This window comes from Hippocampus comes, unplaced genomic scaffold (assembly GCF_001891065.2).
Source record: "Hippocampus comes isolate QL1 unplaced genomic scaffold, H_comes_QL1_v1.1 scaffold285, whole genome shotgun sequence".
In the NCBI taxonomy this organism is placed as follows: Eukaryota; Metazoa; Chordata; class Actinopteri; order Syngnathiformes; family Syngnathidae; genus Hippocampus; species Hippocampus comes.
The window spans coordinates 175391-196750 of NW_017805073.1; the positions used below are offsets into that span (position 1 = coordinate 175391).

At 43.6% G+C, this 21360-nt stretch overlaps 3 protein-coding genes across 3 annotated transcripts; 2 read left to right on the top strand and 1 right to left on the bottom strand.

Annotated features, from left to right (window-relative positions):
* Positions 1 to 38: 38 nt before the first annotated feature.
* Positions 39 to 6046, bottom strand: psmb5 (proteasome 20S subunit beta 5). Its single transcript, XM_019864756.1, has 4 exons — positions 6035 to 6046; positions 4267 to 4578; positions 2690 to 2996; positions 39 to 457 (listed from the first exon to the last, which is right to left on the bottom strand). The coding sequence occupies exons 1-4, from the start codon at positions 6044 to 6046 to the stop codon at positions 174 to 176; spliced, it is 915 nt and encodes a 304-aa protein (XP_019720315.1). The 3' UTR covers positions 39 to 173.
* On the top strand, positions 6045 to 10666 carry prmt5 (protein arginine methyltransferase 5). The gene is made up of 16 exons (XM_019864813.1): positions 6045 to 6268; positions 6450 to 6568; positions 6773 to 6858; positions 7000 to 7134; positions 7232 to 7344; positions 7463 to 7512; positions 7615 to 7778; positions 7946 to 8107; positions 8451 to 8528; positions 8642 to 8700; positions 8897 to 9019; positions 9143 to 9318; positions 9523 to 9726; positions 9822 to 9932; positions 10003 to 10067; positions 10148 to 10666. Exons 1-16 carry the CDS (start codon positions 6171 to 6173, stop codon positions 10298 to 10300), a joined length of 1896 nt encoding a protein of 631 aa, XP_019720372.1. The 5' UTR covers positions 6045 to 6170; the 3' UTR covers positions 10301 to 10666.
* A 550-nt stretch (positions 10667 to 11216) lies between these two features.
* Positions 11217 to 21316, top strand: ap1g2 (adaptor related protein complex 1 subunit gamma 2). Its single transcript, XM_019864812.1, has 22 exons — positions 11217 to 11342; positions 11848 to 12050; positions 12870 to 12994; positions 13353 to 13494; positions 13882 to 13978; positions 14061 to 14137; positions 14400 to 14495; positions 14884 to 14964; positions 15074 to 15172; positions 15287 to 15342; positions 16502 to 16615; positions 16708 to 16848; positions 17203 to 17257; positions 17419 to 17541; positions 17710 to 17799; positions 17895 to 18022; positions 18234 to 18338; positions 18420 to 18567; positions 18970 to 19132; positions 19445 to 19596; positions 20204 to 20302; positions 20420 to 21316. The coding sequence occupies exons 2-22, from the start codon at positions 11850 to 11852 to the stop codon at positions 20513 to 20515; spliced, it is 2388 nt and encodes a 795-aa protein (XP_019720371.1). The 5' UTR covers positions 11217 to 11342; positions 11848 to 11849; the 3' UTR covers positions 20516 to 21316.
* The last annotated feature ends 44 nt before the right edge of the window (positions 21317 to 21360 follow it).

Below are 21360 nucleotides of genomic sequence, written 5' to 3' on the forward strand. Positions count from 1 at the left end.
GTTTTAATATAAATAAAAGGACTGGGTCATAAATGAAAGTTTCATTTTATTGTTTTTTTTTTAATTAATATCAACCCAACAGACATTTCAGATCTTTCAATTTTGGATACAGAAAAAAAAAAAGTGTGTTTCCGAACCCGTCAATCCCCACCCTGAGCATTTAACTTGAAAAATTATGCCTGATCCTTGTATCTCTGGTGCAGCTCGAGCACATCATCCTGGGAGACCCTGGTCCAGCCTTCGCTATGGACATGGTACAAGTTGACCTGCCCTCCGCTGTAGGCGTCGCGATATGTGGCCTGGTAGATAGCGCGGCGGCCGAGATCACAGGCTTCCTCCACGGTCAGATCCTGACGAAAGCCGCTGTCCATCACACCGTAGGCGTAGACCGAGCCGGAGCCCAGCGAAAAAAGGTCACCGCAAACTCGGCTCCCGTCTGAGTCGACGTAGTAGAGCCCTGAGGAGAGAGCAGGTTGGTCAGAAAGGTGCTAAAAGGCCTAACCGTCAGCGGATATTTACAGGATAAAGCATCGACAGTTCTAGCTCAAGTGTTAAATTGTTCCGCTTTCACCCGGATTTCAAAGCGTGCCCGCCGCATCCTCCGGTGCTAATCTGAGCAGCTGCAACCTTTCCAAGTGAAGACGAGCTGGCAGACAGAACAGCTGCATCCACTTCAAGTCAAATGAAGCAGACCGCGGAACCTGCTGACGATGCGCGGGCCACGTCGTTTTCCGCCCGGGGGGCCCTGCTCGGGGCTTTATTGATCCCCGCAAACCTGCCAAAAATTAACTATCGACCAGCAATGCAAACGGCACAGTGAGATGCACCTTCAAGCTGCGGGGAGAGCGAACACTGCGAGCACATCCAGGGGATGTTTGACTTGTGCAGCTTTTCTATTTACCAATATCCATTTTAGTACTAAAGGCGTGAAGACTTCAATGTGCAGCACACTCACGTGAGAGGCATGCATACAAAGCATCACATTGTCAACAGTCAAAACGTGTGAAATGTATATTCTGCCAAATGTTCATTAGTATTGCTAGGGGGGAAAAAAAAACACTTGAAACAAAACATTCCCGATTGCACATTCAGTGCTAAACCAGTGGCAGACTATTAGCGCTACGGAGAGCCACTTTTCTCGTGGAAAAAGAGCTTACCATTCATTTCATCTGACAAATTGCAGCTTCCTCAGCCTGTCGTTAGCGTGCCTTGATAATCATCCGCTGCCTATGCATGGGGTAAAATTGCCACTCTGACACCTGCCTGTTCCAATTGAAAACTGTGAAGGACTTGTTACAACCGATGGCGCAGGCGGACAGTTAGAATGGCCGCCTCTTGTGTTGAGCACCACACGTGACAGAGGATGAGGAGGCCTACGAAAACAGCATCAGCGTAGCCTCCCCCCCCCCCCCCCCCCCCCCCCCCCCCCATCTTCACCATGGTACACGCAATACCATGAAGTGTAGCGACAACAGAAATGCAGCTTGACGCATTCATGTTGTTTAGACTCGGAGGCAATGCTCAAAGGTGGAAAGCAGTAGATGGGTAATTCGTCGGCAGATGAGACGATCCTTCCATGCGGATTAGGCAACCTGACAGGAGACTTGTTTCCGCAGATTGCGCAGCTGGCTGCATGATTCGGTGACGAGCAGCGTGCGGGAGCGGCGAGATTGACACGGCACTCGTCTCTTTCCATCGAGAAATTGCGACGATAGCAGGGAGTGAACAAGTGCATTTTACAGAGAATCGCAGAACAACCAACCACTCACACTCACTTTTACACCCGTGGAGAGTTATAGCACCCTTCCATTTCACAGTGCTGTTTGTATTATCGTCAGCTAACGGCTTCCTACTTCATCGTGGGTGATTTAATGAACATGCCATTTACCCGAACCTTCAAACACTGGCATTCCAAAGTTCCCGTGGCAATTGAACAAATACAAACATCATTATTTTCTCATTTGAATGCATGGGACTTAAAAGCATGTCATTTACCTCAGATGGCAAACAACACGCAAATACGAGCTGTGCACACAGACACCGCTGCTTTCCAAACAAAACTGACATCAATCTCACCCTGCGTTTGTGCGCTACGATCAACAGTTGTATATAGATTCAGCGTCTGTCCTGCCTCTCTCACCGGGCAGCAGACTCAGCTGTATCGATTTGCCATCATTGTGTCACTTTAGCCGACTCTTTATGTACACCTTCAGTGATGCACAGCCTCACTCGGGCATCAAAAGCGGCAGCGTTTACCACTTTTAAGTGGTAAACACTCAAAAGGAAAGAACGCAGGTTGTAGTGCCATCCGGTGGGCATCTCTGGCAACTGCATTTGCTTGATTTTATAGTTGTCTGTGATAAAGATCGCTGTTGTACTTGATTGTAGTACTGTGCAATCTCAAAAAGACTAACACTGAAGATGTTGTAATCTTTGGTCGAATTTATGCCCGTACCGTCACATAAAACGTCCTAATTTAGCAAGGCAGCGTGACCAACGCGAGGTAAGAATATAGAATGGAGTCACTTCTGGATTTTTTCTAAACGAGATACCAGATTTACCCTACTTGTAAAAGTAAAAATTGGCGCAGTGTTTTGTTTTCCGTAGAGGTAAAAAAATTTAGTGGTAGTTAAAAAAAAACACACTTCTATTGAGGGCTGAAAATTGATATAGTGTAAAATGCATTTACCTGGACCTCTCTTGTCCCAGCCACAGACCATGGTTCCCATGCTGAGTCCCATGCCCTTGTACTGGTACACCATGTTGGCAAGTAACTTGGATGCCGCCGCCACCGAGATGCGCTCTTTGTTGCGGAGCTCGTAGACGCGGCACTGGCGGGCCAGCATACGCTCCCAGAAACCACAATCTGCTGCTCCTCCAGCCATGGTGCCCAGCAGGAAGGGATTAATCTCAATGACCTTCTTGACCGTCTGCGAGCAGATGTAGGAGCCCGCCGTGGCCCGAGAGTCCACCGCCACAATTACACCATGCTGGAACTGAGATGACAAGGGAAAGACCGTTTACACAGGCAGATTTCAAAAAATTTAGTTGAGTGTCACCAATAACACAACGACACAAATTGGCAGTCAAACTCGACATGTCATGCGCATTACAAGCAGGAGAAATGTATAACGAATCAAAGCGAACCCCCACTATTCCGAGGCTGGCCATTCAGGCCACTGCAAATTTGTTAATTTTGAAGCAATTCTTCTCAATTTTTACAGTATACAGACAAGTCTGAATTTAGAGTTGCAATGTAGTATAACATTTTGCCGTAACATGTCAGGCAGCAGTAAATTCTTTTGGAAGACACGCAGCAAAGAAGAGCAGCACAATGAAGCAGAAAAGGCAGATAAGGTCCTCAACTAAACTCCAGTTTGAGCCATTTCCGCAGAGCAGAGAAAACACAGGCTTGTGGGTGGTTGTATGCTTTTAGTTTTTTGGTGATGTGTGTTTCAGTAACGTTTTTTGAAAGTTTTTAATCATTTAACATCTACACTCCTTTCCAAGAGCCCTTCTGCAGTGTTTGGCATTCTACATTGGCGTTAAGATAGCAGATTTTCATAGATACATTCTTAATTGAAGAACTGTGCGAGGCAAGTGCCTTTTCATATCCTCTGTGATGTTTTGCGATGGTCTCGGATTACTAGATTTAAATGTGTATTTTAAACGTGTAGTTTATATCAATTTAAAGCTTAACACTACTTTAAAAAAAATCTCTCTAAATCGTATAACTGTACCAATCGCAGGTAGGTTTGGAACATGTCCCCTGAAAAAAAAATGGGGTTCACTGCACTACTTGATATGCAAAAGCTCCAAGTTTGACATTCTCTTTATACTACAACCGGCTGTTGTGCTGTAAATTAAACTGGGCCAATTAGCATCATTGCGTTAATTTGAACGCTTGTCATACGTCAAGATATGCTGGGTAATAGTAGAAAATTTACTTTCACTTTCACAACATTGAACGTTTATTGTCAATTTAGAGTAACCTCACTGGGCGCATCGACTGCAATATGTATTATTCAAGTATAACACTCGTTATCTGTACAACACTCGTGAACATGAACGATGACAAAAGCGGTGATTCGGCGCTTGTAAGCATATGCCAACATGCTAACTGAGAGCGTCGGTTCTACAAAGTTCAGCCTGAATTATCAAACATATCAATAGCGTGCGACCAAAAGAGACGATTTTTTTTCCCAAATTATGAACCCTCGTATATTATGAAGGATTCCGAGCCAACCACCGGAGTCGATGACTTACTTTGAACGCTAAGGTTGTGGTCCCATGCAGAAACTGTATTTTGCTCTCGACGTCACCATCCTCTACCACAGGGCGCATTGGATTTCTGATGGCAAACCGAAAGTTGTCTCCCGATGTACTTTCGAGCCCCACACCACTCAACCCGGGTCCACAATCGAAAGCAGTTGTTTGGCGACTGCCAAAGGAAAAAGCAGCACAATTCTGATTCAACACACTAGCGAGAGCCATCTTTGAAACGACGCGATGAGCAAGCAACTTCCGTGGTTTCTTATTTGCACATTTTTGTGAAGGAATACACCCACACAGCGCCCCCTATAGTTGCGGGTGTCCAATAAATATATGAATTTTGAAACGGACATATGCGATAGGTCATTTGTAGGTTATATATTTTTATTTGTCAAAAAATGTTTGTGTAAAATTGTTAGCGGGAACAACAACCCAAAGAACGATTCAACTGTATGACAAAAAAAATTAATTAACCAGTTTGAGGGGGAAGCGAGTAAATCAATACCACACGTTGTATGAGACTTTTATTTAATTCATTTAATTGGCCACCAAATCAGAAAGCGTTTGCTCTACTTTCTGAGCAAAAGAACATTCAGCGCGTCCCACTTTAAAAGATAAATCCCAAGGTTGTTGCTCCATGAGTTAGTGAAAACTGTCTGTGGACTGTCACCGAATGGATAGATGTGAAGACAGTTTGTGAGGATAATTTGAGGTCAGTGCTGCCATGCAAAAATTCAATAGATTTCCACTTTTCTTTCCGGTTGAATTAGGCTACACCAAAGGTCTTAAGAGTTGCAGATCTCGTTTTACCTTCAAAGTTACAGCAAACGGCCTGTGATGCACAGTGGGGCCCTTGAAGCTACAAAAATAAATCATCCAAAGCCAAAAGTGAAGGAGAAACAGATGTATTCCTTGTTCAAAAATGTCTTTCTCGACAGACAGAAAAAAAAACACTCCTCAAACAAAGATTTAACTGAATCCAGGAAAATTGGAAACATTCATAAACATGCATATCTCGTATTCCTTTGTTCGGAGAGATGCTGTCATCTGCCACCAGGACAACTAATCTGGCTGTCTTTTTGCAACTCAACACTCAGACTTAGTCGCAACACTTATAAATATGACAGCTTGCAGAAAATGTTCATACAATATGGCCATTTCTTAGTTGACAAGAGTAATTTGATCTTGCTTAAAGTGAAAATGATATGAAGTGAAGCCTCTTTCTGCAAACCTTTTCACATTTATTTCCCTCACTTTCTGTTTGCTAATGAGATAGTACAACATGTACAAACTAAGCTGGCTGCTTCTAAACTACGATCTGATGGGTCGAAAAATAAATGAGATGGTGATAACTGTCGATGCAAAATGAATTTATATTTCAGTTGCATCTTTTATTATGATTCAGTCATTATACGGCAAATGTTACAATGTTTTATTTATACATTGTATATGGAAACTGCAATGGCTCTAAAAGTAATTATTAGATTTTCATGTTCTTTGTTTTATTTACATGAAGTGAGCAAAGTTTTGGGAACATGTTTTGATAGTGTGTGTGTGTGTGTGTGTGTGTGTGTGTGTGTGTGTGTGTGTGTGTGTGTGTGTGTGTGTGTGTGTGTGTGCAATAAAAGATGATTGTTTTTACTTTTACTTCAGGCGTTCGATCAGTGCTTCACCCTTTCCAGTCTTTTATTTTTTTAACAAAAGAATCAGTGCTGCTACATTTTTGTGCCGCGATATTGCACGAGATGTGAAACTGGCAGACTTTCGAAGCCATTTTGACTCCTCCTTCCCTCGACTGACTGTGGCCTATCGCGTCGTGTGTAGATCCAAAATGGCGTCAATTTTCTCCAAACCGGGACCAACGAGGTGGTCCTAGTTCGTACCCTGCATGCCAAGTCATGGCGTCCGTCGGTACGGGGAGCAGAGTGTCCTGCGGAAGGGATCTAAATTGCGTTCCAGAAGTTGCCGAGACATTAACGGCGGTCGCAAAACTCGGGTAAGAAGAATGCTGCTTAGTGTTGAACCTAGAGGACGACGCGGAAATTAATGAGTAAATGTCAACGATGGATGCTAAGCTAGCCGGCGAATTATCTGCACGTGCCAACCCCAGTGTGGTGCAGTTTGTTGCCAACCCTAATATGTTTGTGAAATAGTTTGTCTTTGTCTTCGTTTCTCAGATTTGACTTCGTATGCATGCCCCTGTTCCACCCGAGGTTCAGGAGGGAATTCGAGTTGGAACCCGCAAAATCTCGACCCGGTGCCCAGACGCGATCTGATCTGCTGCTGTGTGGAAGAGGTTAGAGCGCATTCTCGTGAATGTTGGCCACGGTTTCGTCCGTAAATGTGCACGTCTGTGCAAAAGAACAAGGCATAGACGATTACTCTTTCTTACTATTACTTTGTAAACTAAAGTCAATAAAAACTCAAGTTACACACACACACACACACACACACGCACACGCACACACACACACAGTAAATATATATGTTTCTATTTTAGATTGGAACACCCTGATTGTTGGGAAGCAGTCTCCATGGATTGACACTGATTCAGAAATTGAGACAGTCCGCAGAAGCTCAGAAGCTGTAAGTTGGAATGAGCAGTCACAGATGTCGATGCTGGAAACGATCCTTTCATTCATCTCTTCCCATCTTTCCCCTTTTGGGGTTTTGCTGCTTCCTTCTAACGCCATCCGTGTTCATGAATTATTTTGGCTTTGTCTCCAGGCTCTGGCACAGGAATTGCATTTCTCGGCCTACTTGGGTCTGCCTGTCTTCATGATGCCTATGAATGGACCTCATAAAGCAAATCTTGCACGTGTGCTGCTTAACCATATCCAGTCTGGACACCACACCACAAATGTAAGACATGGGACTGCTTGTAGAATAAGTGCACGAGCAAGCCGCGGGATTTACCCGATGAATCGCGTAACACCGGCTGCCCACTTTATGTGATTAGTTCTGGATTCGAGTCCCACTGATGGCTCCAGAAGACATGCGGGAAGACCTGATTGAGAATGAACCAGTCACATGTATTGATGAGACAACTATCGATGAGAGGACCTGGAACTGGTTGGTTTAAAGAGACTACATGACATTAATCTGGTGTTTTATGTTTGATTTTTTTTTTTTTTTTAAACTTGAATCATTATTAGTTCCTTGAAAAATCTATTCTTGTCTGTACATTTAGGTGGCACTCATTTAGGACCCTTTGTGACTACAACAAGAGGGTCTATCTTGGTAAGAACATCATGCCATGATGCGACTGTTTGAGGTCATTCCAGTTTGTTCTGACAGAAAAATGAACTTTTCATCAACATTTCCTGTTTTGCACTCCTAAAGCCATTGAAGTTGGAGCAGACATGCCCTCAGAAACTGTGATTGATAAGTGGCTTGGGGAACCAATCAAAGCAGCCATACTTCCCACCAGCGTCTTCCTAACCAATAAGAAGGGATTTCCTGTTTTATCGAAAGCACACCAACGATTAATTGTCCGTCTTTTCAAGGTAGGGAAAAGTTAGTTGATGTATTCATGAAATGGAATTTTCCAACATTATGGCTGTATAAACACCACATTATGACTTCGTTTTGACCTCCCAGAGCAAAACGGTGTGCAATTTGACATAAAGGCTTCTCAAGTATAGTTTGAATAAAAATGTGTGTTCTTTCACAGTTGGAGGCACAATTCATCTTCACGGGTACTAGTCGCCACACCGAGAAAGACTTTCGTTCATACCTGCAGTACCTGGAATACCTCAGCCAGAACCGGCCCGCGCCCAATTCCTATGAGCTCTTTGCCAAGGGTTATGAAGACTACCTGCAGTCTCCCCTACAGGTACAGAGTTTTTTCCAACAGATTCTGTCATACTTTTTTTGTGTTTGCAACAGTCGAATTTTCAGAGATTCAACTTGTTCACAAGCATTTGTTGTTGCTTTCATACATTGATGTCATCCAAGAGTCCAAATGATGCCATCTGCTGGCCATCGTTATTCTTTATTCATTTTTTTAACTTTCTCAATTTAAAGATCATTTGGCCCCAAAAATCTGTCAAAACTTATTGACAGCAATTGACACTCCTCGTTAGAATTCCCGTAGACGGCAACTGCTGTTGACGCATCCAAAGTGCACTTGTGCAAGCTTAACTTTTCCTTAATTGACATTTTCCTCTTCCATTTAGCCTCTCATGGATAACTTGGAGTCGCAGACATATGAAGTCTTTGAGAAGGATCCTATTAAATATTCACAGTACCAACAGGTAAGATCCACGCTGCTAAGTGATGTCATGACATGTCTTTTTTTTTTTTTGTGTATAGTATAACCTCAAAGCTATAGCTTCTTATCTAAATAGCTGTTGTCTTGTGTCTTCAGGCAGTGTACAAATGCCTTCTTGATCGAGTCCCAGAGGATCAGAAAGACACCAATGTTCAGTGAGTTGCATCACGAAAGCAAGTGTTTTATTTAAAAGTCAAATACTTTATCCGGGCATGACTAAAAATTGGTTTATGTTCAGTTTGCCTTTAGCTGTTGCTGACTTTTGAAGACTGCATATTCTCTTAAAAAGAAAAACTAACTTGTGATGACAGTTAAAAAATGGGGTGAATTATTTGCCACTCTTCCCCACAGAGTGTTGATGGTGTTGGGGGCAGGCAGAGGTCCCCTGGTCAATGCATCTCTGCGTGCTGCCAAACAAGCAGACCGGAGGCTGAAAGTGTACGCTGTTGAAAAAAATCCCAACGCTGTCATCACGTGAGTGACCCCTACAAGGACATGCTCTTGCTCGACTTGACTGTCAAAAATATTGAATGATAATATTTTTTGTGCTGAGTCATAAAACTTGTTTGTATGAATTGCATCTTACTTTTCCCGCAGGCTGGAAAACTGGCGTTTTGAGGAGTGGGGGGATCAGGTGACGGTGGTGTCATCTGACATGCGAGACTGGACCTCGCCTGAGAAGGCTGACATTATTGTGAGCGAGCTGCTTGGATCCTTTGGCGACAATGAGCTTTCCCCGGAGTGCTTGGATGGAGCGCAGCACTTTCTCAAAGGTGCTTCCTTGCAGTCATCTGTTTTCTCTTGACCAGCCCGGTTTGATGCAGTATCCGTCACTTACGCCCAACGTTAGGCACACCTGAAGCACAAATCAGTTGGTGAATCTGAGTGTCACCAAAATTGCTATTGCTTCGTTTTCTTCCCTTTCGTTGCATCTGAAATGAGCTTCATTTCATTCGTCTCGCATCTCATCATGCCAGACGATGGTGTGAGCATCCCCTGCTCCTACACCTCCTTCCTGGCGCCGCTGTCCTCCTCCAAGCTGTATAACGAAGTCCGAGGCTGCAGGGAACGCGACAAGGACCCTGAGTGCCATTTCGAAATGCCATATGTCGTACGCCTCCACAACTTCCACCAGCTTGCTGACCCCAAACCATGCTTTACCTTCACACATCCCACAAAAGGTAGACAAAACACCAACCGATTTTGTCCCACTTCATGTCATGTAATATACCTGTTATTTTAAGGCACTGACCGTGTTGGCTTTTTCTGCCTCTAGATATGAACAATAATCGTTACCAGTGCCTCAAATTCTCAGTGGGTTGTAACTCTGTACTCCATGGCTTTGCTGGGTACTTTGAGACCACGCTCTACAAAGATGTCACACTCAGTAAGTAGACTTCGAAAAGTAAGATCACGTGTTATAGTGAGGTCATAATGCAAACCTTTGTGCTTTAAAGGTATAAAACCTGATACACATTCACCTGGAATGTTTTCATGGTTCCCCATTCTCTTCCCCCTCAAAGTAAGTACTTTTGTTAAGTTGAAATATTAAACTCGTAGATGTTATCAAACAAAAACAAATCCATGCGCTTCCTCGAACAGCAACCCATGTCCATATCGCGTGATGATGTTGTCACGGTGCGATTCTGGCGCTGCAACAATGGGAAGAAAGTGTGGTACGAATGGGCTGTGACAGAGCCAGCGTGCTCTGCAATCCACAACCCTGCTGGACGCTCCTATACAATCGGGTTGTAAACACCCACATGTTATCCATACATAACTCCCTATGTCTTTTTTTTTGTTTTTTGTTTGTTTTTTAGTAACATTTGTGGCAATTGTGCCTCATCAGTGATACCAGAAGTCAGATTATCCTAACACAATATAAAAAAATAAATAAATGTCCAGTGTCCTTGTTTTGTTCATTTTTCAATAGAGCTGACAAGCACCACAAACATTAAATTTAGCACAAAGTATGCCTTATTGAAGACATTCCATAAAGATATGGATGAAAGACCTGTCTACTCAACTGAAGAATATTGGACTCCTATGGCACTGAGATTACATATTGTATGTTCCCCCATTGTTTGTATTTGTATGCTCAATAAAGACATTGTAATGTTCTTTTTTTAAACTTGTTTTTAAATACATGTGAAGGGTTTTTTTCCACTCATTTATGACTGTTGGACTGTAACAATATTAAGCACTTAACAAAAAAAAAAATTTGAAAATGTCCAGCCCACTTATAACTGCTGTATTCAAGTGTGATAACGTGGTCAAGGAACATTTTGAGGGGTTTGGTCAAACTTTGATAGTAAACCTGTAATGAGCAAATTAATCCAATGCAGAATTGTATGATGGGCCAGTCGAGCTCTTACCAATTTCTAATCCACTTGCTTGAACAGGAGACACGCAGCGTGGAATTGCGGAAGTCATGGGAAAAGCTTTTGGAGTTGCGGTAGTTGGCGTTAATTCGGAAAAGGGATATATTGTATTCAAAATAAAATAAGTATTCATTTATAACGTTGTTTCGATCATGTTTTGATTCTGTAAACTGGGTAGTTAGACTTTGATCATTATTACACATGTTCTTATGTGAAGTCATTGATACCTATCAAACATTAAAGGACAGAGCACCGCTTTTATTTAAAATAGACGTTTATTTTGAAAAACGGTACAAGGAAATGGCCCTTAACAGATATTCATGATAGTCATTCACGAGGACTGGTGTCAAGCAGGCAGACTACGGATGTGTATGATGGTGTTTTGGTCGTAAGCCGTTAAATCTACGCATTGTTAAGTATGTTATTTATAATTCCAGCAATAGCCTTCCACACAAGTCTACTGTCATGCTAATTTGTCCAGCGCTTTACCTTGACACCATCTCCCACGGTTAGCTTGGCGCTATCTAAAGGTTAGCCACCGGGTACACCACCTGAGTCACCTGTATTATTAAAATAACTTTTTGTGCTAACATCAAAATGTTGATGTGTCTTTTCCCCTCATTGAAAAGTGACGCAATACGCCGGAAGGGATACTAACTTGAATACATCTGCAAATGTATTGCGTCCAATCAGCATATTGAGCACGAGACTAAATACTCTTTAAAAGGGGCCGATATACTGTGTTCTATTTGAATGCAACGTTTAAGTTGGTATAAAAGAGTCCCACGTTGTTATGACTCTTAGATGGAAGGTTTCAGACTCAGAGGTAAACAGACTCCATTCTAGCTGTTTTTAATCTATTTTTTCTATTGCTCACTTTCTCTCTCTCACGCTCACACTCACACACATGCACGCGCACAGCCATGTCTCCATCAATTCCACTGCAGGAGATGATCCGGGCCATTAGGTCAGCCAGGACTCAGTGCGAGGAGCGGGGTGTCATCCAAAGGGAATGCGCTGCCATCCGGGCACAATTCAGACAATCTGACAACGACGGTCGGTCTCACAACCTTGCCAAGCTTCTCTATGTGCACATGCTTGGCTACCCCGCACATTTTGGTCAGGTGAGAGAATTTGGAGTTTCAGTGCGATGAGAAACTATCATGTCAGGTGGTGCATCTGAGTAGCTTCGCCGTGGAATAAAAAAATTATAAAAGGATGAACCAAGAGGAATACGTCGCATGTCTGTCAAGCTATACAGGAGATGTAAGATTGCGTTACAGTAATCCCTCGTTTATCTTGGGTGTTACGTTCCAAAAGCAACCCGTGATAAGTGAAATCTGTGAAGTACACATCTTTATTTTTTATAATCATTACGTATATAGTACAATACTGTATTGAATGAAACCAAAGATTAAACCTTTTTTCAGGCCCAAGAATGAATGTCTTCCAAAGTAAAAGCTAATGTTTGCAAGTTTTATTTTGATTAACAACAAAAGATAATCAGTCTGCTTTCTTGCAGGACTACGGAAATCGAAACGTAATTACTGTTGAGCGTCTGAAACCAGAAGATGCGGAAGATTTTAAGTTCAACAGTGACTCAAAATGATTACTTGTTGATTAATTTGATCATTGATTAGTTGTCAGTTAATCGATTTAATTCTGACACCTCCCCATGATTCACTTTTCCATAATATGTCCCCTTTCGTCATTTAATTGAAATCAATCGTCAGTGTTGAATCCCCGTGGGCTCTGCATTGCACAACTTGTATAAAGGAAGACCCACTAAGTGGGCCACCGAGTCCGCCCTGGTTCTCGCTTGGCTGTTTTGGAGCTATGCCTGATTTACACTTGGACTGTGCAAAGAGATGAGAATTCTCCTTGAGGCACTTTTTTTTCCTCATCTACTCCGCATTGAGCGCAGTTGTGATGCTCTCCGTTAGATGGAGTGTGTTCGGATGATCGCCAGCCCTCGCTACAGTGAAAAGCGTGTCGGATACCTTGGGGCCATGATGCTGCTGGATGAGAAGCAGGATGCCAGTTTGCTCATCACCAATTCCATAAAAAAGTAAGAAGCCCGATCCAAAACACATTGAGCGTCTGAAAAATAACTCGACGACATTCACGTAGTGGTTTGCGATTCATTTCTTAGGCGTAGCTGTCAAATGAGATTAAATTGAAAGGCTTAGATTGTGATGGAATCCGTCTCAAAGCTGAATATTATTTTTGTAAAATATTAGCATTAGATTGTGTATATGTCTGACTGCTGAATGACATGAACGTTTGAAGCAAATGTACTCGGGTGTTATTCCGGGAGAAAAAGGTTGGCGCAACTTATATAAGGAGTAGAAATGAGAAATGACAACATTTTGAGAACTTCCTTCATCATATAATACAGCAGTCTTGTGCGTGTGCTTGCCTTTCAGTGACCTGTCTCACAGCAGCCAGTACGTGCAGTCACTGGCTCTGTGCACACTCGCCTGTATTGGCTCCGCTGAGATGTGCAAAGATCTTGCCCCAGAGATTGACAGGCTGCTTCGGGCATCCAATTCTTACATTAAGAAGAAGGTAAAGGTGTGCTCATTATGTAGGCGACTAGCAAAAAGCTATATTTAGTCACTAAACATTTCTACACACTGTCCCCTTTAAAAGAAGAAAACAAAAATGGTGATCTGATCATGCTGGTTTGTGCTGTCTCGCCTTTGTTTGGATTCTTATTTTTGTATTTTTTCAAGAGTTGCTTGATTGCCAACCCTTTCTTGGGATCCACTGAAATGAACGCAATAGCCGTCTGTTCAGTTGAGAAAGATGAAAAATGTGCTCTTTATTGTGAGGCACTCGATGACACACACCAAGCAATGTTGTTTCGGAAATAAATTTCATTTGGATGAAACAAGCAGTTTGATGGTGATTTTTGGAATATTACTCCTGATGCTCTTGTTCTGTTTCCCCCAGGCCGCATTGTGTGCCATCCACATTGTTAGAAAGGTTCCAGATCTCGGGGAGCTCTTTATTCCGACAGCTCGCTCTCTCCTGGCAGAGAAGCACCACGGTCAGTTGACCTTTGATGCCCGTCCGAGACAAAGACGTACCGGATTCTTTTCGTTCAAGGCGTCGGCTCTGCTTGTCTCAAGGTGTGCTCCATGGTGCTGTCGTGCTCATCACTGTGCTGTGTGAGTGTAATCCAGAGACCTTGGAGCGCTTCAGAAAGGTACAAAGATGACCAACAAGCACACACACTTTGGGGATTAGAACAGAGAGTAAGTTGACTCAAAGGTACTAACCAAAACCCATTCAAGATCCATCAGACCGTGGCAACCGAGTATTTGCCTACTGGCCTACGGCACTCTGCGTTCCTCCTGCTTGCGCAGTGAAATGCTGTGAAAACATCTTCAGGGTTCTGCTTCATAACACAGGCCCTTGACTGTTTGAGTTTAGCATGTCGACTTAGACGGTGTCTGTGTGTGTTGCAGACCGTTCCAGATCTGGTTCGCATTATGAAAAGCTTAGTAACGTCCGGTTACTCTCCAGAGCATGACGTGGCAGGGATCAGTGATCCTTTCCTTCAGGTTTGTCTCTGCACAACACGCCGCAATGGAAAGACTACGACACCTGGTGATCCTATCTAGAATCTGTTTTGAGGCACCTCGTAGCGATCCCTCGAGAAAACTAGTTGTCCATATCCAGAACTGCTTCTAATTTGGTGTCATTTGATCTTGGAGTTGTACGAAGCGTGACTTCCTTTTCACTATGAAGAGCAACTTTAGAACTCTGTGTATGTCGAAAGGCCTTTTTTGGTGGAGATTTTCGCTTCTGTATACACCTAAAAAACAGTCTTACGGTATTTAGCTACCATTTCCTGCCTCGCAATAATAGATAGAATATCACAAACTGTAGAAGTGTTAAACGCAAACAAACCCCTGCCGTTTTACCAACGCACGCGCCTTCCGTTCGCAGGTCCGCATCCTGAGACTGCTGAGAATCCTCGGGCGCAACAACGAGGCGTCAAGCGACACCATGAATGATCTGCTAGCTCAGGTTTCATTCATGCTCGCAGCGCATGCGTCTTTGCCTCCCGCTCGACGCCAGCTGTCGAACTTCATTGTTTACAACCGGTAACCTCTCGGTTGATTTGGTGTGTGCGCAGGTAGCTACCAACACAGATAGCACAAAAACTGTGGGCAATGCTGTTCTGTATGAGACCGTTCTCACCGTGCTGGACATCAAGTCAGAAAGTGGCCTCAGGGTGAGCCACACTTTCCCGTGGGGTGCACCTCATCCGCAATACTTCGTAGTTACTCTCATTAAATATTGTTCCTATGGTGAAATAGCTTGCATTGATGAACGCTCACCTCTGCAGATCCTGGCTGTGAACATCCTTGGCCGCTTCCTCCTGAATAACGACAGGAACATTCGGTCAGTGCAGCCTGACGGCGTTGGACCTGAAATTCCCGTTCCTTCATCTCATCTCTTCCCCCAATCCTCTGCTCCTTCTGTTCATTTTCGTTCCTCAAGGCCACTGGCAACTTCTTGACAGGTTTTCATCAGTCTGAGCTATCTCATCGCCTCGCCCCAGTACATTATCTCTCTGGAGCCACGCGAGAAGGTCACTTTCTATCTGCTAGGCAGGGTGAAGGCTCATCAATTGTTCCTCTGGGCTTTGCTCATGTAATATATTTCCCAGCGCTTATCTTTAAGGGACATGAGCTCCCTTGACGGGGTCGTCTGCTTCTTACCTGCGGGGGACTTTATTGCTTAGTGACGACATTGGGACAGTTTTTGTGTTGTTTTGTTTTTAGCACGAGAGCGACAGCCCAGGTGATAAGGCGTCAAGTTTGGGGATCGCTGTTTTATCAGAATGAAAGAAAATAGCTGAATACTTATTCATCCACATGGCAAATTCACAAGATTACTCATACTATTTTTAATTAATTTATTTATTATTCTCTAATTATTGACCTAAGATCTGGACAGAATGATTTTCGCAAGGTTTTGTCAGGGTTGTGCTGAAAATATCTTGTATTCAATATTAATTGTTCCACGTATTGTGGTTTTTGCTCCAAAAAAAAAAAATCTCAAATTGATCCAACATTACCTTCATTCTTTTGGTGTTAAACTATCAACATGCAATTGTGCAAAATAGGTTGACCAAGAAAAAACAAAACAAAAAACCCTTTTTCAATCACAGTAATTGCAAGTGTCCTCGTTTGCATCACGGATGGGCTGAAACTGATCCCAGCAGACTTTGGGAAAGTTTAAAGTCTTCAATTAAGCTAACGTGCATGTTTTGGGATTGCGGGAGGAAAAAAAAAAACAAACTCCCAAGTTAACTCCACACAAGAAGCTGAGAGTCGAACCCTGAACCTCAGTACTCCGCGGCAGCCGTTCAAGCTGCTTCTTCCACCACTGTGCTGCCTTAAATTGAAAAATGTTTCTCTCAATGACATCTTAAATATTATTTTCTGTTTAATGGCGTCATTGACTTTATATCTATTTCCTCAATTCTGTGGCATTCAGCAAAAATAGGCCCAAATGTGATTTTTCATCTTAATTTTGTTGTTTTGTGTTTGTCCAGATACATTGCCATGACCTCCCTCCAAAAAATTGTTGGGACAGATCACATTGCTGTGCAGCGTCACAGAGGAACCATCGTGGACTGCTTGAAAGACCCGGACGCTTCCGTCAAACGGTCACTTTCCACCCGCACATCTGTTTCTTTTTCTCTTGAAAAGAACCGGATTCAAACGTGGGCTCATGTGCAAAACTGTTCCATTTGTTCAGCCGTGCGTTAGACCTCTCCTTAGCGTTGGTGTCCGCCAGCAACATCCGCTCCATGATGAAAGAGCTGCTTGTGTTCCTCTCCTGCTGCCCGCCTGAACTCAGAGCTGAAGCTACCAGCGGTATATTCCACGCCGCAGAGAGGTGAGAGAATTACGCATGTGTTACATGCTCGTGCTATTTAAGCAGGCATCCAGATACTCACCAAGGCATGTGATTCATGAGCGCTCTCTTCACGCCAAGCAGGGATTGCTTTACTCCCATTGTGTGGCACACGCCTCACCATGTGATATTTTCTAATCTCAAAAGACACGACTGCATGGTATGCGTCACTGGCGGTTTGACAATCTCGGCATGCTATCACTCTCTCACTTCTGCGTGTGTGTGTGCGTGTGTGTGTGTGTGTGTGTGTGTGTGTCCACGGCTATGAAGACACAGACGTATTCCTCAGTGTGTTTCGGACCTGCTCTAAAGCACCATTGTTTGTGTCTGTGTCAGGTACGCACCCTCCCAGCGCTGGCACATTGACACCATCCTGCATGTCCTCACCACGGTAAATACTGACACGACGTCACACGTGTGGTTGCAGCGCAGGTCTTATTTTTTTATTTATTTTTTGTGCGCTGGAGAGTCAAATGTAGAGCAAGTTTAATTCACGTGTCTGAAAGCGTGCATTGATGCGCTCCTGTTTGTTACGCGCTCCTGAACTGCCAGGCCGGAGGTGATGTCAGAGACGAAACCGTCCCCAACCTGATCCTGCTTATCACCAACGCTTCTGAGCTTCACTGTTACACCGTCCACAAGCTTTACCGAGCGCTGCTCACTGACATCTCTCAGGTGAGTGCTTCTGCAGTCTTTTTTTTTTTTTTGAATTCCTAGTCATCAAGCGACCAGTGATTGGTTACAGTCATTGGTTATTGGCCACCATCTGTATATTGCATACAGACATCTTGCACCTTTTGTTGAACCACGATCGTGTGTCTACGTTTTTATGGATGTCTGCAGCAACCGCTGGTTCAGGTGGCCTGCTGGTGCGTTGGAGAATATGGGGACCTGCTACTCAGAGGAGAGTGTCAGGAGATGGAGCCCATTGAGGTCACTGGAGCACATGGTTTTATTTTTCATGTCTTTTTTTTTTTTTAATTGGAAAACATTATTTTAAAAAATTCACTTTGAATTATTGCAATTAGGTGACTGCAGACAGCGTACTGGATGCCTTGGAAACAGTTCTCCAGTCTCACATGTCCACCCCGACGACAAGGGGCTTTGCTCTCACCGCCACCATGAAACTGAGCACCCGTATCGATGACAATGTCGAGTAAGACACACTTTTAATTATTCCATGCTGTCCCAACAACGTGAACACAACTGTGTGTTTTTTTAAATCACTTAGTTTCACTGATAGTGTAATTGAGTCATATTACAGATTTAAATATTTCCATTCAAATTGAGAAAACCCTAATGAACGCTGTAACTCCATTTCAAATGGTTTTAGTTAGTTAGTTTTTTGTTTGTTTGTTTGTTTTTAGTCGAATAAGAAGCATTGTAAGCATTTACGGCAGCTGTATCGATGTGGAGCTCCAGCAGAGGGCAGTGGAATACAATGCGCTCTTCAAAAAATATGACCACATGAGGTTTGTGAGGATTTTAATGTTGGTGGGGGGGCAGTGGAGTTCTCCTTGAAGTGTTGAAACTTTCACTGAGATTTTCCACAGGGCAGCAGTGCTGGAGAGAATGCCTGTGATTGAGAGGAACTCTCCGGGCCATCGCAATGGGGACTCGATGGGGGACGTCATCAAAGAGGCGGAGGTGGACAAGGTGAAGCGGAGAGAGCCCCCGCTGCCACAACCGCCAGCTACCCAGGTGACATTCGGACGCTTTCAGAGAACGTGATACCAATACACTTCTCATTCTGAAGATTTTGAGCGCACCGGAGAAGTGCGAGTTGTCTGTCCGCGCTGCGAGTTTGTGCTTATTTAGCAAAACAACGTGAATGGCGTTTAATTACGGAAAGCATCCCTCCTGAAAACCAATGTCAATGTAACTAAGCTAACCAGTTGGTATGTCATGTTCTGCCTTGTTTGAGATCACTTGGTAATTAGAACTTGTGTATTTCGTTTGGCAACATGGCTGCCTTTGTTTTGTATCAGCCTGTTTTCATGTACATATCTGTAAAACAAACAGAGTTCCGTCTCGCGTCATATTTTATATTCTTGTGAACGTGCACATGGAGTTTTTCTGTTCTCGTCTTTGTCTTTTCTGAAGGTATGTGATCTTTTGGACCTGCTCGGGGACTCCGAGGAATCCGTTCGGGCCGGTCCAGCTCAGGGCGGCACCGTAACCGTCCAGTCCACAAACACAGCCAAGCCTGCTGGAGAGGACCTTTTGGATCTGTTGGGAGGCTTTGAGCCCACCCCCCTGGCGCCAGGTTTGAGTCCAACACACGCTCGGGCTTTCCAGGTCTCCGACACCAACAAAGGAAGAAAATAATTCTTAAAACATGAGTTGAATCCTGCCTGGGTGTGTTGGAATTTTAAAGGCAACTGGACAGTATTCAGAAAGCAGGCTATTCATATAATGGCCCCGTAGTTGATGATGAGGTGCTTTTTGGAAGCGTCTGGATGGTTGAGTCTCAATTTTGCCATTCAATGTGTTTTGATGAGGCGCAAAATTAAAATTGTGCGCAAATAGTCGCAATGTATGTGGCCCAAGGTGTCATGTTTTTGCTTTTGCTTGACAGCACCTGCAGTGACAGTGTATGAGAAAAACGGTGTCACTTTGACACTCGGCTGTGAGAAACACTCCGACTCCGGCGTGACGGTAACCCTGAAAGGCTGCAACTCCTCTGACTCGGACGTCACGAGCTTTGCTCTCCAAGCAGCTGTGCCAAAGGTTTGTTGCCTTTTCATCAGATTTGCGATCACATATGACAATTGTGATGTGTCAGAGTGCTAATTGAAATGAACGTAATACTATTTTTGTTCATTTCACCCAGAGTTGAGTCCTGTCAAAATGATGGGCGAACGGTTGCTTGAAGCTGTGGTTTATAACCTCATGGAGTTGCAAACATTTGGTGGCTTTGCGAAACCCATTTGAGCGTTTCTTTGAAAACCATTCGATTCATTCTTTGTCTTCACTAGGAAGACAGTTCAGCGCGCCAAGTAGCAAAACCTCATTTGGCGTACGAGGAGGACAATTATATTAGTTGCACGGCAAAGCTGTGTGCTAGTTTGGCGTCTGCGTACCACTTGCGCACGTCGAATTTTCTCAGAACCCGAAACGACTTTAATATTCATTCACACTAGTTCCCGACTCCCGTTTTGCTTGCAGACTGGCGGAAAACTTTAAACACTGACGGAATAAGCGCATATGGAAGCGGTTTTCGGCCGTTACCCGAAAAGCAAAGGCGACCTTCGACAAATAGTGTTTTGCTCCATCCACACGACATGAGCGATATCAACCCGTGTTTAGTGTCCACGTGTGAATTTGACGGTTTCAGAGTGTCCACTTGCACATGAAGGCCCCCAGCGGAGACACTCTTCCTGCAGGAGGCTTAGCTCATGTGACCCAGTTGGTACTTCTCGACAATCCGAGCAAGGTGAGACACACGGCCGGCTCGGCGGCATCGGCTTTCCCTATTCTAATGGTCGATTTTCTCAAGCTCAACCACGGAGGAAATATGTCAGGCAAGTGTCATCTCACCCATTCCCTCCAGGTCAACCTTAAAATGAGGATTCGGATATCTTACTCAAGTGGAGGATCTTCCATTCAGGACACAGTTCAGATTGATTCCTTTCCTGGGCTTTCCTGATTGGCGCCTGTCAGTCAACCATCAGACCTCCACACTACCATTCCTGATTTGGTTGAAATTTGATCGAGAGTACGACCTCATCACCGATTTGATATTGCAGTCTCCACTTTGGAATACCGTGAAACAATCCCAAGTGTTGGTGTTTTCCAATGTCAACTGGCTATAAAATGTTACCCTCGGTGTACTCTTCAGGGTTTTTACCAAGACTGTCATTGATTTTACCTTCAATGTGATTTTGTTTTGTTTCTTTTACTTAAAGATGTCGAATGTCTTGTAGCACTCCATTTGCACTCACTCCATATCGCTCTTAAATGAAATGGTAAACACTAAACTACTCCCAGATGAACCGTCACTATACCACCGTATTGACAAGAAACTCCCAGCTCCTATCTTCTCCTGTGCCTTTCATTCTATTTGTGCTCCCAGTTTTTTTCCTATTTTGTAATCATTTCATGACAGTACAATCGGAAATTCAGTTACTTTATCAATCATGCAGAACCTTTGAACAATAGCCCTTAGTTGATTTTTTTACACACACTTTCAATAAGTTTTAAGCGACCGTATTGTATAAACTGTTAACAATATATTTTGTTTTAAAGATCAACGCACATCTCTTTTTGAAAGAAAAGAGGGCTAGAGTACATTCGGTAGTCCTTTAAGTTCTGGAAATCCTGAATGTCTGTAGTGGTGTTATAAATAGTTGTTCATACTGTTGCAGATCTAAGAAAACTATTTCAAGTGTTTGGATTCACACTCATCATTTTCTAATAAAGACGGGACAGTGTCAGCACCTTAAGCAGCGATGCGTATTGGTGTTCGACACTTTATTTGACCCCTGTGTCTGC

Coding starts and splice junctions, on each gene's coding strand:
- psmb5 (XM_019864756.1), bottom strand. Junction 2,997..4,266: donor CCACAACCTTAGCGTTCAAA/GTAAGTCATCGA, acceptor TTGTCATCTCAG/TTCCAGCATGGTGTAATTGT. Junction 458..2,689: donor CTGGGACAAGAGAGGTCCAG/GTAAATGCATTT, acceptor CTCTCTCCTCAG/GGCTCTACTACGTCGACTCA.
- prmt5 (XM_019864813.1), top strand. CDS start 6,171: ATGGCGTCCGTCGGTACGGGGAGCAGAGTGTCCTGCGGAAGGGATCTA. Junction 7,513..7,614: donor CAACAAGAGGGTCTATCTTG/GTAAGAACATCA, acceptor GCACTCCTAAAG/CCATTGAAGTTGGAGCAGAC. Junction 9,020..9,142: donor AATCCCAACGCTGTCATCAC/GTGAGTGACCCC, acceptor CTTTTCCCGCAG/GCTGGAAAACTGGCGTTTTG.
- ap1g2 (XM_019864812.1), top strand. CDS start 11,850: ATGTCTCCATCAATTCCACTGCAGGAGATGATCCGGGCCATTAGGTCA. Junction 13,495..13,881: donor ATTCTTACATTAAGAAGAAG/GTAAAGGTGTGC, acceptor TGTTTCCCCCAG/GCCGCATTGTGTGCCATCCA. Junction 17,258..17,418: donor TCCTGCATGTCCTCACCACG/GTAAATACTGAC, acceptor CTGAACTGCCAG/GCCGGAGGTGATGTCAGAGA.